Source organism: Nycticebus coucang, chromosome 3 (assembly GCF_027406575.1).
Source record: "Nycticebus coucang isolate mNycCou1 chromosome 3, mNycCou1.pri, whole genome shotgun sequence".
In the NCBI taxonomy this organism is placed as follows: Eukaryota; Metazoa; Chordata; class Mammalia; order Primates; family Lorisidae; genus Nycticebus; species Nycticebus coucang.
The window spans coordinates 113,088,894-113,101,789 of NC_069782.1; the positions used below are offsets into that span (position 1 = coordinate 113,088,894).

The window sequence follows — 12,896 nt, forward strand, 5'->3', positions numbered from 1 at the left end:
GTCATTATGTGGAGCCAGAGGATACTGGAACCCAAAAAGATGGTGAGGATTCAGGGACCATGTGAACACCACCCCCTGTGAGCATTGGCAGAAGGTGCCCTAGCACTTTCAAATTCTACACTGCTGTCTATTTCTTATAGCTTTCTTGATTCTGTGTTGAAAATATGTGTATGCTTGTAAACTCCCATATGTCAGTTTTTATGCTGGATGGATTATTCTTTGAATCACTTGTAATTTCTTACATTTAGTGCTATTTACAATTATTAGTGATTCACTTTTATGGAAGCTAATTAAAGCTTTCATGTTACTAAATGCTTAGCGTTAGCAAGTATAGAAATGATATGTGAATAATCCATGTTGAGAAAATATAAATTACACAGTTGTGTTAGTCTCTTAGGCTACCATAACAGAAAATGAAATACAAGGTGGCTCAACTATTACAATAGCAATTTGTTTTCTCACAAATCTAGAAGCTAGAAATTTCAGATCAAATTCCACCAAGGTCTCTTTCTGGCGAGGGTTGTCTTTGCAGCTTATAGCTGGCTGCCTTCTCTTTTTTATCTCTGTCGCTTTTGCCTTTCCCCTGTTTTGCAGTGGGAAATTGGGGGCAGGAAGAGAGAGACCCTTTTTGTAAGGACAATAATCCTATTTTATCAGAACCCTATCATTATGATGACATGTAATCTTTATTACCTCCTGATAAACTTTCTCCAAATGTAGTCACTTTAGACTTGAGAACTTCATCATATGAAGTTAGGGGCAACACAATTTAGTCCATAGTAGCATCTGAGCATGGCTAACTTTTATTTATTTATTTATTTATTTATTTATTTATTTATTTATTTATTTATTTTTTATTGTTGGGGATTCATTGAGGGTACAATAAGCCAGGTTACACTGATTGCAATTGTTAGGTAAAGTCCCTCTTGCAATCATGTCTTGCCCCCATAAAGTGTGACACACACCAAGGCCCCCCCCTCCTTCCCTCTTTCTGTTTCCCCCCCATAACCATAATTGTCATTAATTGTCCTCATATCAAAATTGAGTACATAGGATTCATGCTTCTCCATTCTTGTGATGCTTTACTAAGAATAATGTCTTCCACTTCCATCCAGGTTAATACGAAGGATGTAAAGTCTCCATTATTTTTAATGGCTGAATAGTATTCCATGGTATGGCTAACTTTTAAAAAAGATATTCTGGGATCTGATGTTTCTTTTTTCTGCCTTCATGCCAAATTTTTAGATAAACATAAACAAGGCTAATTTTTAATAAAATCACCACCATTACTTAAGTTTGTATTGAATCTAGTGATTTACTCCCCCCCCCAAAAAAAAAGGAAAGGGGAAAAAGAATAACTTTGCAATGAAGAAACCAGCCGATCACAACCTGAGCCAGGGGATCCAGGCTAACATGGGTGATAAGTCATGTTGGTACTCTTGCTACAATGATGGAAATGGCACTTGTTCTGTGTGGTTTTCCTCCTTAAATCATATAACCTCAGTCTAAACTTGAGAAAAACAATAGACAAACACTCATTGATGCACACTCTGCAAACTGTCTGACTAGTACTCAAATTTTCAAGGTTATGAAGAACAAAGAAAGTCAGAAGAAGCTTGAGGAGCCATTATGACTAAATATAAAGTGGGGTCCTGGTTGGGATTCTTGGAAAGAAAACAGATCCTAAATGTAATTAAAAGCTAGAGAATTCTGAATAAATTATGGGTTTTATTTAATAGCAATATATTTTGGTAGTAAAATTGCACTGCACATAGTTAAATAAGCAGGGTTGTTAAAAATGGGGTGGGTGTGAATATGGGGACTACAGGCCATTTATTAATTGGCCTTCCAGAAGGAAAAGTAAACTTTTTTGAATCTTCATGGCAGGAGGTAGTTAGAGACCTTGTAGTGAGCCTCCAACTTAAAGGTAGGCTCTTCTCTTCCCAGGGAAACAGGTAGACTAGAACTCTATCTTCCTCAATGTCACAAAGGATGACTCCCAGGTCATTGAAAAAGAGACTTGGGATGTAAAACTGTCAAGAGGCTTTTTAGATGATTTACATCTCAAAGGAGAAGAGAAAGAATTTACAATTGCAAATCTCAAGTAAAAGCTCTCAGAAGAGGGATGGGAGGGCCTTTTAAGTCTTCTGGATTCTGTTAGGGACAGATGAGAAGGCGGCCAGGGGCCCAGCTGCAGGAAAAGACCTTATGAAGTTTTGCCTACTTGAGGAATTTACTAAGGTGGCCTTAGTCCGATTGATAAGTGTTCATTCATTGTAGCACACGCACCGTATTAATGTAAGATGTTAAGCACAGGGGAAAGTGAGCTTCACTTATATGAGGACTCTGTACTATTTCCCAATTTTTCTGTAAATCTAAAACTGTTTCAAAGTATAAACTATATTTATAAAAATTTACATCTACTGGTCCTAGATACATACTTTCCTCCCTGCTTCTCACTCAACTTTGGTGACACAAAGATTCCATTTATTCCCAGATCAGCTATCCCAGTGGATTAATTATTCAAGTCAGAATTCTTGTGTTTGTTTTTTATAATCAGTCTCAAAAGAGGCTCAGTGAAGCACATTCCTAAGGATACAATAAGCCCATAACAAAATGGTGTTATTACCATTTTAAGAATGTGAAATGTTAGATAAAGGCCTAGCCTACAAAAGTTTAGCCCCTGTAACATACTTTCATGAAAGTGGGCTTGAAGATAAGTAGATTGCAGTTTACATCCCAGCTTTCCCACTTCAATCTATTGGTTTAAGCAAGCTACTTATCATCTTTTTTTTTAACAAGAAAAAAATGCTGACCTTTTGTCTGATTTCTATAAACCACTTGCTGTTTGTTTTTTTCTCACGTAGGACCGTGCACAAAACCTGAACGAGAGGCGAACCACGACCACCACCCTCACGGTGGACGTTCTGGATGGAGATGACTTGGGTCCAATGTTTCTTCCTTGTGTCCTCGTGCCAAACACCCGCGATTGTCGTCCCCTCACTTACCAAGCTGCCATACCTGAATTGAGAACTCCGGTAAATACACTCTCATCTTTTCCTCTTCATTTACACCTTTTTAAATCACCAAGATTGTGTTCAAGTATTTTGCAGGCATATTGATTGATAATAGCAAAATTCACAATGTTGAAATATAAGGTCCATACAGTTTTCAGAGAGTATTAGTAAATTTTTGGTCGAAATGCATAATTTCATCAGTATCCAAGTAGAAAGTATGTCAGTCCCTCTGACATTGATTATTTTATTTTTCCCATCAATAAATCACAGATTTCAGGTGCCAGTGTGTTCTGGAAAACGCCAAGAGATAACCTGTTCATTTCCTCAAATTCACATTTAATCCTAACAGTCAGAGGACACACAAGTCTGGGGGATACACTTTTCATCCCTTAGAGTCTGAAATGTTGCAGGGATGAGACACATGGCTGTGTGGTGGTACGTGCAGGAGCTATCAAAAGCTGAAGACAAATACCCATCCCTTAATGATATATTTAAAAGAAGCAGAAAGGTGAAACTTGAATACATATTTTCTACAACTCAGTTCTACATTTTTGAAAAATGCTAATGGAGCTATATATTTCTGCCAGGTTAGATTCATATCTTGGACCTCCTTAGATGATAGATGTACATGTCTAAGCCAAAGAATTCTAAAGCAAACAGATACCCTGTGGAGGCTAAAATATCAGCTTTTACCCTAAAAGTAAAATATACATACATATATATTGTGTTTTAAAAAAGTCAATTGCCTAGAAGTCAACTACTTCGTTAATGTTTTTGCTGTTATTTTAGAGGAATTCATCTCTCTCAGTTCCCGGCCTAGCTCACAATTTGAAGAATGGTGGTAAAGCTGGGATGTAAACTGCAATCTACTTGTCTTCAAATCCACTTTCATGAAAATATGTTACAGTGGCTAAACTTTTGTAGGCTAGGCCTTTACCTAACATTTCACATTCTAACATTTCAGAATTGTTAGAAGATATTTCAAATTGTTTTCTTCTCAAAATACATGAGAACTTTAGTTTTAGGAGTCCTCACTATATTAGGTATTTTGAAGAGCAAGATAAAAAAGACTTCTAAATATAAGGTAAATTACTTTTTTTTGGGGGGGGGACAGAGTCTCACTCACTGTCACCCTCGGTAGAGTGCTGTGGCGTCACAGCAGTTTGTGGCGTCACAGCAGTTTGTGGCATCACAGCAACCACAAACTCTTGGGCTTAAGTGGTTCTCTTGCCTCAGCCTCCCAAGGCTACAGGCACCTACCAGAACGCCTGGCTATTTTTTGGTTGTAGTTGTCACTGTTGTTTGGCAGGCCCAGGCTGGGTTTGACCCACCAGCTCTGGTTTATGTGACTGGTGCCCTAGCTGCTGAGCTACAGATGCCAAGCCAGTAAATTACTTTTCATTTAATCATTTGAGAAAGTTCTTATCTAGTATTATATCTGAAGCCTTTACTCTCAGTAGATCTTAAATGGCTGAGAATACTAGCATAAATGGTCACTGGTCCAGTAGAATTAAGGAAAAATCCAGAGAAAAAAGAATAATTTTTATTATGTGTGTTGGATGAAAAATATATAAAAATTTTCAGCTAGTAATTTTGCAGACAATAAGGCTAAATCAGAAATTGGTAAATGAATGTAGACTACTTAAAGTTATATGCCATGGTATTATTTTGTTGAATCCTAATACAAAAACTATTAAAGATGGTAAACATTTAACTTTTCTTTGAAAGGTTTAGTGGAAGCAATGATGAGAAAAGTAAATTATTAATTTGTGTCTGAGTTAATATAGCTACTATATGATTAATATAGTACATAGCTACTATAACAGTAGGGTTTTCAGAAGAGATATATTGAGATCATGATAATTAATCCAATGAATCAGTCTGATGACAATGTAACAGTTATTGGTACATTGAAGAAAGTGAAGGGAGACAGAGGCTGCTGCTTGAGGAATACAGTGTACTAACTTAACTGTATAAAGGATTATTGAGCCTCCTTCCCTCTCTATCCTAGATTATAAACTGACCATCTCTCTCATGCGAATACAGTCTAGTGCTATGGATCAAGCCATGCTCATATTTGGAGTAATACAATGAATAATAATAATGACTGAAGATCTTATAGAGTGTCTAGTTTATAATGAACTATGCTAAGCTCTGCACAAATATTAACTGGCTGGATATACACAAAAACTCTTTGGGATAAATAATTCTATTAAGCTTATTTTACAAATGAATTCGTGAAGATGAATTGTTTAAGTGATTTTCCTTCATCATACAAATAGTAAGTTACACACACATTCATGTATATTTGTATGTTCTAAAGACTAAAATTTATTTCATTTTTAAGAAGTGTGAATAAAATTAAGATAAATTTGAGGCCTGGCTTTACATACAAAAATGGTAACTGGCTAATTCTGCTCTTATAGCCGAGATTAACTTGGAGATTCATTCTGCTTGTGAACATGGACATTGAAAAATACTTATATTCAAAACTATTTTCAGAGAACATGGATAAATTTTGGTCACAATACTTTATCCTCTCTATTGTTGTGCTATAATATTCATAATTTGAATGTAAGCACCCAATGAAAAATTAGTCCAAGTATAAAATTATCTGGTCTTCAGCTGACAACACCTTATAGTATGTAGCAAACACTGAATATTCTCATATAAGCAGAATGAGGCATGGAGAGTGCCCAGTTGAGAAATCCTGTCTGCACCAAATCCTTTGCAAAATAGGTGGTTGAAGTAGGAAGATGAGTGATCCTGGGTACAGTGGATTCTTGCTAGCAGAAAAGGAGGTTTTCAAGTAGATTGTTTCAAGAGTAAGTATCCTTGTGTTTTCTTTTAAAACCGTGTTTCTTGAATTGAATGTTCAAAAAATGATCCAGAATGTTCAATTTTTATACTTTATCATCATTTTTAACAAACTGTGCTATTCCTTAATGTCTTGTGAAGCAAAGAGAATTTTGTTTTACTTATTCAAATAAGTATGATGATTAATTATTTATTTATTAAGGGGTATTTTTATTGTCAAGTAGAATAAAAATTAAATGTTTACTTTTAACCCTAGGCACTTGTGTTGTTGTTAGCTGCTCTATAACAAACCACAGAAACTTAGTGGCTTCAAACTACAATTGTTTAATACATTCATAAAGCTGCAAGTTTTGCAGGGCTTGAAGGAACATTTCATCTTTGCTCTTGAAGCGCTAGTTAAGGCACTTTAACCAAAATGAGGGCTGGGTACCACTTTCAAGATGGTTAATTTATATGGTTAAGAAGTTGATTTAGCTGTTTGCTGGAGCTCAGCCAGGAGTGTGGTTGAAGGCTTCATTTTCACTCCTTTGATAGACTGGTAGGGTAAGACGGTGGCTTCTAAGTAAGAACAAGCTTCCTAAAAGAAGTAGGCAGAACTGTTATGAATAAGCCTTGGAATATTACGATGTTATTTGTGCTGCAGTCAAACCTATGTCAGGGTCCAGGGGTAGAAACATACTCAATTTCCCTGTGGGGGAAGTGTCCAAGTTATATTATCAGAATATATGGGAAAATAAATTTTATCACGGTAATCTTTGAAAATTATAATTAGCCATAGTATTGGCATCAAATTTTCATGTATTCTTTATACATTGTTATTTTTTTTATTAAATCATACTGTATACAATGATATGATTATGGGGCATCATACACTCACTTCATAAACCATTTGACACATTTTTATCACAGTGGTTAACATAGCCTTTCTGGCGTTATCTCAGTTACTGTGCCAAAACATTTACATTCTATATTTACCAAGTTTCACAAATACCCCTGTAATATGCACCACAGGTGTGATCCCACCGATTCCCCTCCCTCTACCCACCCCACCCCCTTTCCCACTTCCACCTATTGTTAAGTTGTAGCTGGGTTATAGCTTTCATGTGAGAGTCCCAAATTAGTTTCATAGTAGGGCTGTGTACATTGGGTACTTTTTCTTCCATTCTTGGGATACTTTACTAAGAAGAATATGTTCCAGCTCCATCCATGTAAACATGAAAGAGGTAAAGTCTCCATCTTTCTTTAAGGCTGCATAGTATTCCATGGTATACATATACCACAATTTATTTTTTTTTTTATTTTTTTATTTTTTTTTAATTTGGCCGGGGCTGGGTTTGAACCCGCCACCTCCGGCATATGGGACCGGTGCCCTACCTGCTGAGCCACAGGCACTGCCCCATATACCACAATTTATTAATCCATTCGTGGATTGATGGGCACTTGGGCTTTTTCCATGACTTAGCTATTATGAATTGGGCTGCAATAAACATTCTGGTACAAATATCTTTGTTATGTTGTGATTTTTGGTCTTCTGGGTATATGCCCAGCAGAGGAATTACAGGATTGAATGGCAGATCTATTTTTAGATCTCTGAGTGTTCTCCATATATCTTTCCAAAAGGAATGTATTAATTTGCATTCCCACCAGCAGTGCAGAAGTGTTCCCTTTTCTCCGCATCCACGCCAACATCTCTGGTCTTGAGATTTTGTGATATAGGCTAGTCTCATTGGAGTTAGATGATATCTCAAAGTAGTTTTGATTTGCATTTCTCTGATGATTAAAGATGATGAGCATTTTTTCATATGTCTGAAGGCCGTGCGCCTGTCTTCTTCAGAGAAGTTTCTCTTCAAATCCCTTGCCCAGCCTGCGATGGGATCCCTTGTTTTTTTCTTGCTGATGCGTTTCAGTTCTCTGTGGATTCTGGTTATTAAACCTTTGTCAGAGATATACCCTGCAAATATCTTCTCCCATTCTGAGGGCTGTCTGCTTGCTCTGCTTACTGTGTTCTTAGCTGTGCAGAAGCTTTTTAGTTTGATCAAGTCCCAGTAGTGTATTTTTGAAGCTGCTTCAATTGCCCGGGGGGTTCTCCTCATGAAATACTCACCCAGACCAATTTCTTCAAGGGTTTTCCCTGCATTCTCCTCTAGTATTTTTATAGTTTCATGTCTTAAGTTTAAATCTTTAATCCAATGAGAGTCTATCTTAGTTAATGGTGAAAGGTGTGGGTCCAATTTCAGTCTTCTGCAGGTTGCCAGCCAGTTCACCCAGCACCATTTGTTAAATAGGGAATCTTTTCCCCACTGAATGTTTTTAATTGGCTTGTCAAAAACCAAATAGCGGTAAGTAGCTGGATTCATCTCTTGGTTCTCTATTCTGTTCCAGATATCTACTTCTCTGTTTTTGTGCCAATACCATGCTGTTTTGATCACTATCGATTTGTAGTAAAGTCTGAGGTCTGGTAGTGTGATTCCTCCTATTTTGTTTTTATTTCTGAGTAATGTCTTGGCTATTCGAGGTTTTTTCTGATTCCATATAAAACGAAGTAATGTTTTTTCAAGATCTTTAAAATATGACAGTGGAGCTTTAATAGGGAGTGCGTTGAAATTATATATTGCTTTGGGTAGTATGGACATTTTGATAATGTTGATTCTTCCTAGCCATGAGCATGGTATGTTTTTCCATTTGTTAACATTTTCAGCTATTTCTTTTCTTAGAGTTTCATAGTTCTCTTTATAGAGATCTTTCACATCTTTTGTTAGGTAAATTCCCAAATATTTCATCTTCTTTGGCACTACTGTGAATGGGATAGAGTCCTTAACTGCTTTTTCAATTTGACTGTTGTTGGTGTATATAAAGGCTACCGATTTATGAATGTTGATTTTGTAACCTGAGACGCTGCTGTATTCCTTGATCACTTCTAGGAGTTTTGTAGTAGAGTCCCTAGTGTTTTCCAGATACACAATCATATCATCTGCGAAGAGCGAGAGTTTGATCTCTTCTGACCCTATATGGATACCCTTGATCGCCTTTTCTTCCCTAATTGCGGTGGTAAAACTTCCATTACAATGTTGAAAAGCAATGGAGACAATGGGCAGCCTTGTCTGGTTCCTGATCTGAGTGGAAATGATTCCAATTTAACTCCATTCAATATGATATTGGCTGTGGGTTTGCTGTAGATAGCCTCTATCAGTTTAAGAAAAGTCCCTTCTAGACCAATTTTCTTGAGTGTTCTGATCATGAAGGGATGCTGGATATTATCAAAAGCTTTTTCTGCATCAATTGAGAGAATCATATGGTCTTTGTTTTTTAATTTGTTTATGTGCTGAATTACATTTATAGATTTACGTATATTGAACCAGCCTTGAGACCCTGGGATAAAACCAACTTGGTCATGATGTATAATTTGTTTGATGTGTTGCTGGATTCTGTTTGTTAGGATCTTGTTGAATATTTTTGCATCTATATTCATTAGTGATATTGGTCTATAATTTTCTTTTCTTGTTGGGTCTTTTCCTGGTTTGGGGATCAGGGTGATGTTTGCTTCATAGAACGTGTTGGGTAGTCTTCCTTCTTTTTCTACATTTTGGAACAGGTTGAGTAATAGAGGTACTAATTCCTCTTTAAAGGTTTGGTAGAATTCTGACGTGAAACCATCTGGTCCCGGGCTTTTCTTTTTAGGGAGGTTTTGTATAGTTGATGCTATTTCTGAACTTGATATGGGTCTGTTCAACATTTCCACTTGATTCTGGTTAAGTCTTGGAAGGTGGCGTGCTTCCAAGTATCGGTCTATTTCCTTCAGATTTTCATATTTCTGAGAATAAAATTTCTTGTAATATTCATTAAGGATTTTTTGGATTTCTGATGAGTCTGTGGTTATTTCGTCTTTGTTGTTTCTGATTGATGATATTAGAGATTTTACTCTTTTTTTCCTGATTAGGTTGGCCAGAGGTTTATCTATTTTATTGACCTTTTCAAAAAAACAGCTTTTTGATTTATTGATCTGTTGTATTATTCTTTTGTTTTCAATTTCATTTAATTCTGCTCTAATTTTGGTTATTTCTTTTCTTCTACTGGGTTTGGGGTTGGAATGTTCTTCCTTTTCCAGTTGCGTGAGATGTCCCATTAAGTTGTTAACTTCCTCTCTTTCCGTTCTCTTGAGGAAGGCTTGCAGTGCTATAAATTTCCCTCTTAGAACTGCCTTTGCAGTGTCCCAGAGGTTCTGATAGTTTGTGTCTTCATTGTCGTTTTGTTCCAAAAAATTGGTGATTTCTTTCTTAATCTCATCTCTGACCCAGCTATCATTCAGCATAAGGTTATTTAACTTCCATGTTTTTGTATGGGTATGCAGATTCCTGTTGTTACTCAATTCAAGTTTTATTCCATGATGGTCCGAGAAGATGCATGGAATAATTTCTATTCCTTTAAATTTACTGAGGTTAGACTTGTGACCTAAAATGTGATCAATTTTGGAGTAAGTTCTGTGGGCTGATGAGAAGTATGTGTATTCAGTTTTGTTGGGATGAAATGTTCTGTAGATGTCTGCTAAATCTAAATATTGGATGGTTAGGTTTAAATCTAAGATTTCTTTGCTCAGCTTCTTGCTGGAGGATCGATCCAACACTGCCAAGGGAGTGTTGAAATCTCCAACGATTATGGAGCTGGAGGAAATCAAGTTACTCATGTCTGTTAGAGTTTCTCTTATAAATTGAGGTGCATTCTGGTTGAGTGCATAGATATTAATAATTGAGATCTCGTCATATTGAGTATTACCCTTAACAAATATGAAGTGACCATTCTTGTCCTTTGTCGCGGACCGCTGGTCGATGGGCCTCAGTCCGAGGGTGCTCAGGGTGAACGGCACAGGTTGATTGAAAGGTCGACGCAGGATGAAATGACAGACTGCCACACACCACGAGTGATGAGGAAAGCAGCTGTACTTTATTGATTTTTAAGTCTGGTATTTATACATTTTCTTTCCAGGGTTAAAACAATGTAATCATTATTTTGTTTATGCTTGTAAATTATCTTTGTGTCTCCAATTATCTTTGTGTCTCCATATGTGGTTTATCATGCACTATATGTTTTCAAGGTTTTTCATTTTGGAGGGAGGTGGTTTCATTAGTAACACCTGGTTGCTTCCCCTTATCTAGGAATGTCAAGGCTTGTAACTTCTCTTAGTTCTGTAATTGGTCTTAGTTTCTTATGATCTCTTTTAAAAACAGCTGAACATATTCTTTTATGTATAATGCTTGACTACTTCTATATATATTTTCTATGTATTTTTACTCTTATTAGTAACTATATTCTGATTCATAGTTAATTGCTTGTTAAACACTAAACTACTCTATTGATTTGTGTTACATATGAAAATTAGTGAAGTAAGATGTTTTTCTAAGTAAAGTTTTACTAATTAGTGAAGTCAGATGTTTTTCTAAGTAAAGTTTTACTGCAGGAGGTGATAGTGTATGTCAAGTTGGAACATCTTGTTTGCCGTGCCTGCATTGTCTCAAGTCACTGACATTTATGGTAGGGACGTGCTGTTGTGCAGGCTCTCTTGGAGCCACTGAGTCCGGCACAGCCATTCTTGCTGTGTTTAATTGTGGATCAGTAAGTCACTGTGTTTATTCTTAGTTTCTCAAGACAATCAGGCAATAATCAGGCATTCAACTGAACAGACAGGTTTCAGAGCAAAGGTTTTTTAGGCTTTTATGCCGCACCTCGTGAGTCATTACGTTCAAACAAAGGCATGCTAGGCAACTTATGCGCTGCTGTCGCAAACCAGGGGTGCTGGGGATTTCGCTCCGGGGAGCACATACCACCTACTCACGCATTTTATAATGCGGACAGCGCCACTTCACCCCGGCTAGATGCCGGGGGTGCGGCAGTCCTTCCTTACTTTTGATGGTTTAAAGCCTACTGTATCTGCAAATAAAATTGCAACACCTGCTTTTTTCTGATTACCATTTGCCTGAAATATGGATGACCATCCTTTCACCCTGAGTCTGTATTTGTCTTTTAAGTTGAGATGTGACTCTTGTATGCAACAAATATCTGGCTTGAGTTTTTGTATCCAGTCAGCTAACCTATGCCTCTTTAGACGACAGTTTAAGCCATTCACATTGATGGAGAGTATTGGTAAGTCTGATGGAATTTTGGGTATCGAGTTTTTCAAAGGTCCAGTGGACATTTTTAATCCTTTCGCCAGTGTGGAAGTTGGAGTTTGATCCGAAGTTTCTGAGTGAGTTTACTTTTGTGGTATAGGATTGGGTTGGTCATTGTGGAGGATAGGTCTGAGAACATCCTGAAGAGCTGGTTTACTTATGGCAAATTTTTTCAACATATGAATGTCATTGAAGTATTTAATTTCTCCATCATAGATGAAACTCAGTTTAGCTGGATACAAGATCCTGGGTTGAAAGTTTTTTTGCTTTAGGAGATTAAAAGTTGATGACCAGCCTCTTCTTGCTTGAAAAGTTTCAGCAGAGAGATCTGCAGTTATTCTAATATTCTTACCTTTGTACATTATAGTTTTCTTTCGCCGGGCTGCTTTGAAAATCTTCTCTTTCATGTTAACTTTAGTGAAGCTAATTATGATATGTCTGGGAGATGGCTTATTGGGGTTGAATCGTGCTGGGGTTCTGAAGCTGTCTGCTATCTGAATTTCAGATTCTCTAGGCATGTCTGGAAAATTTTCTTTCATAATTTCATGTAGAAGGGCCTCTGTGCCCTTGGCAGCCACTTCATCGTTCTCCGAAATTCCTATAACCCTTATGTTGTTTTTTTTCGAATTATCTGAGAGTTCTCTGAGTGAGTGATCCGTTTTTGCTCTCCATTTCTCTTCCTCTTTGAGAGATTGGGAGCGTTCGAAGACTTTATCTTCAATGTCAGAAATCCTTTCTTCTGCTTGCTCCATTCTGTTACTGAGGGATTCTACTGTATTTTTCATATCTTTGAGGGCTGTAAGTTCTTGTTTCAGTGTGTCTAAGTCTTTGGTGGTTTTGTCTTTAAATTCGTTAAATTCTTGAGACAATTTTTGAATCTCTCCTCGAATTCCTAATTCCG

General features: G+C 36.9%; 1 protein-coding gene across 1 annotated transcript in view; it reads left to right on the forward strand.

Moving 5' to 3' along the window:
* LOC128581091 (protocadherin-15-like) overlaps positions 1–12,896 on the forward strand; it is a 724,065-nt gene that overhangs the window by 333,971 nt on the left and 377,198 nt on the right. The window contains exon 9 of the mRNA XM_053583500.1: positions 2,868–3,038. Coding sequence (XP_053439475.1) covers positions 2,868–3,038 — 171 coding nt within the window. The remainder of the gene's footprint in view (positions 1–2,867; positions 3,039–12,896) is intronic.